At 48.5% G+C, this 2,500-nt stretch overlaps 1 protein-coding gene across 1 annotated transcript in view; it reads left to right on the forward strand.

Annotated features, from left to right (window-relative positions):
• gramd4b (GRAM domain containing 4b) overlaps positions 1–2,500 on the forward strand; it is a 115,687-nt gene that overhangs the window by 84,088 nt on the left and 29,099 nt on the right. The window contains 2 exon segments of the mRNA XM_084452874.1: positions 1,885–1,910; positions 2,068–2,159. Coding sequence (XP_084309000.1) covers positions 1,885–1,910; positions 2,068–2,159 — 118 coding nt within the window.

Genomic DNA, 2,500 nt, shown 5'->3' on the forward strand with positions numbered 1-2,500 from the left:
GAAGTAGATTAGGGTAAGTGTCACGACCACCTACCCAAGCTTACCTGGCTTAAAGGTACCCAACGAAACGTGAATCAAAACAATCAGTTCTTTGTTTATTTTCGAAATTCCTCGATTATATGGTTCCTTGTAGTCTAATAAACATGTTGAATCACTTGAATGTCTTTCCTACCTTATAATTTCTTCGCAAAATGATATTTCGCTAATGTTTTGAAAACAACAAAGATGTGTGAAACATCACTATTACGTGCTCCGCGTATTGATGCAATGACATAGTACACGATTTTCGGGGACCACCTTCTCAAATTTACTCTAGAGCGCATACTAGTGGTCAAAAACTACATTGGGTACCTTTAATGAGGAGGAGGGGAGGGCTCCCCGGAGGGCCTCGCGATGGGGTGACCTCGCTGGTCCAGCAGCTCGCTCTCCGCCCGTCCTGGACGTGGCGTTACATTTTTCACCTCAACAGCCACAGCTACCCCCCCCCCCCCCCACACACACACCTTGTACAACAGCTCCCCGCTCAATAGTAGCCCCAGGCCAGCCACCCTATCACCTGACCAAGAGAGAAGAGAGAGAGGGAGAGAGAGAGGGGGAGAGGGAGAGGAGAGAGAGGGGGGGGGGGGAGGGAGAGAGAGAGGAGAGAGAGAGAGGGAGAGAGAGAGAGAGGGGGAGAGAGAGGGAGAGAGAGAGGAGAGAGAGGGAGAGAGAGAGAGAGAGGTCATAAAGCTGATGGCTTTGTAATGGACCGTTTGTCAAGACCAGCGCTAAAACAGCCAGTCACCATCTAAGCAGCGCTGTGAGCTCACCCACGCCGTCTGATTGGCCTCTGTCCTCATCAGTGGCAGCCAATCCAGTACAGTGGTTGTAGCCATGATACTACCCCTGGTGGTAGATTGATGGTATTGCAGGAAAGAATTTCTACCTCTATACAGCCACCCACAATCATCGCTTCAGGGCAAAAAGAAAATAACGGCAACTGCACAAGTTGCAACGCAAGCAGTAATGGCTGACATCAAGTGTACCGTGTGAGCACATAGTAAGGTCTGATCGGACATCCATCCATCTTCATCCGCTTATCCAGGGTCGGGTCGCGGAGGCAGCAGCTCCAGCAGGGGGCCCCAGACATCCCTTTCCCTAGCAGCATCAACCAGCTCTGCCTGGGGAATCTTTAGCAGCTCCCAGGCCAGTGCGGAGATGTAGTCCCGCCACCTGGTCCTGGGTCTACCCCGCGGCCTCCTCCCAGCCGGACACTCCTGGAACACCTCCCTAGGGAGGCGCCCAGGAGGCATCCTCACTAGATGCCCGAACCACCTCTGATCGGACAGAAGGACTGAAAACCAGACAGAGAAACTACAGTAGCACAGTGCTGTCATGTTGACAGGGACTTGGGAAGGTGACATGAAAGGAGGAATAGAGAATAGTGGAAAAGAGAAAGGCCTTAAGATGAGGTAGAGGTTGTGTGTGTGTGTGTGTGTGTGTGTGTGTGTGTGTGTGTGTGTGTGTGTGTGTGTGTGTCAGTTCATCCAACCTTGGTGTTTGTTCTGGAGACTGAGAATAGGTGATTCTTCATCCCCTAGTCCAACCTGACTCAGGGGAGGGCAAAATAGGCCAACCTGCTTCTCTCTCTCTCTCTCTCTCTCTCTCTGTGTCTCTCTCTCTCTCTCTCTCTCTCTCTCTCTCTCTCTCTCTCTCTGTCTCTCTCTCTCTCTCTCTCTCTCTCTCTCCCCAACTCTATGTACTGTGTATCCTACACTACTGTTGTCACCTCTAGAGAAGGAGGTGGAGGGTTCTTTCTGAGGAGCAGAACGGTATCTCTCACCCGTATGTTCTTGAGCGAGGTTGTCGTCGTCAACACTCAGGTTGTATCTCCTCTTTTCCCAGGTTGACGGAGAACATGAGACGTTTAAGTAAGTATCGATACTTCACAATATTTAAAATACTGAACTATTTAGAAAATGATGATCCCAAATATATTATGTTGACATCCTTTTACTAACAATGTACCAACACAATTCACACACTGTCTCTATGGTGATATCATGTGGAATGCGTTGATGTGTGCAGAGCGGGGTGCCAGACCTGTCACTAACTTCATGAGGAACCTCTCTGCCTTATCCAGCTGGCACTCTGTGTACACGTCGGCCATCGCCTTCATCGTAAGTAAATATCATCCTATGTAAACATCCTGAGTAAACATCGTAAGCAACCCCTCCATCGTACGTAATCATTGGGCATTGATTGATTGATTGATTTCATTTATGGATATTGCAGACATTACAATCCAAGGGATAGATGTAAAAGTGTAAACACTTGCTTCCAACGCGGTCCCAGATGTCTTAAAAACAGGACAGACAGTAACTCGTAACCTCCATAAAACCCCCTAAAACAATAAACTACAAAAACTCCACCCTAACCATAATGTTAAAACAACAGTCATGAAACTCCAATCCCTGTTCAACAAGCCCCCTTTCGTCACAGTCAACACAGTACATCCTAA

This window comes from Borostomias antarcticus, assembly GCF_949987555.1.
Source record: "Borostomias antarcticus genome assembly, chromosome: 18".
NCBI lineage: Eukaryota > Metazoa > Chordata > Actinopteri > Stomiiformes > Stomiidae > Borostomias > Borostomias antarcticus.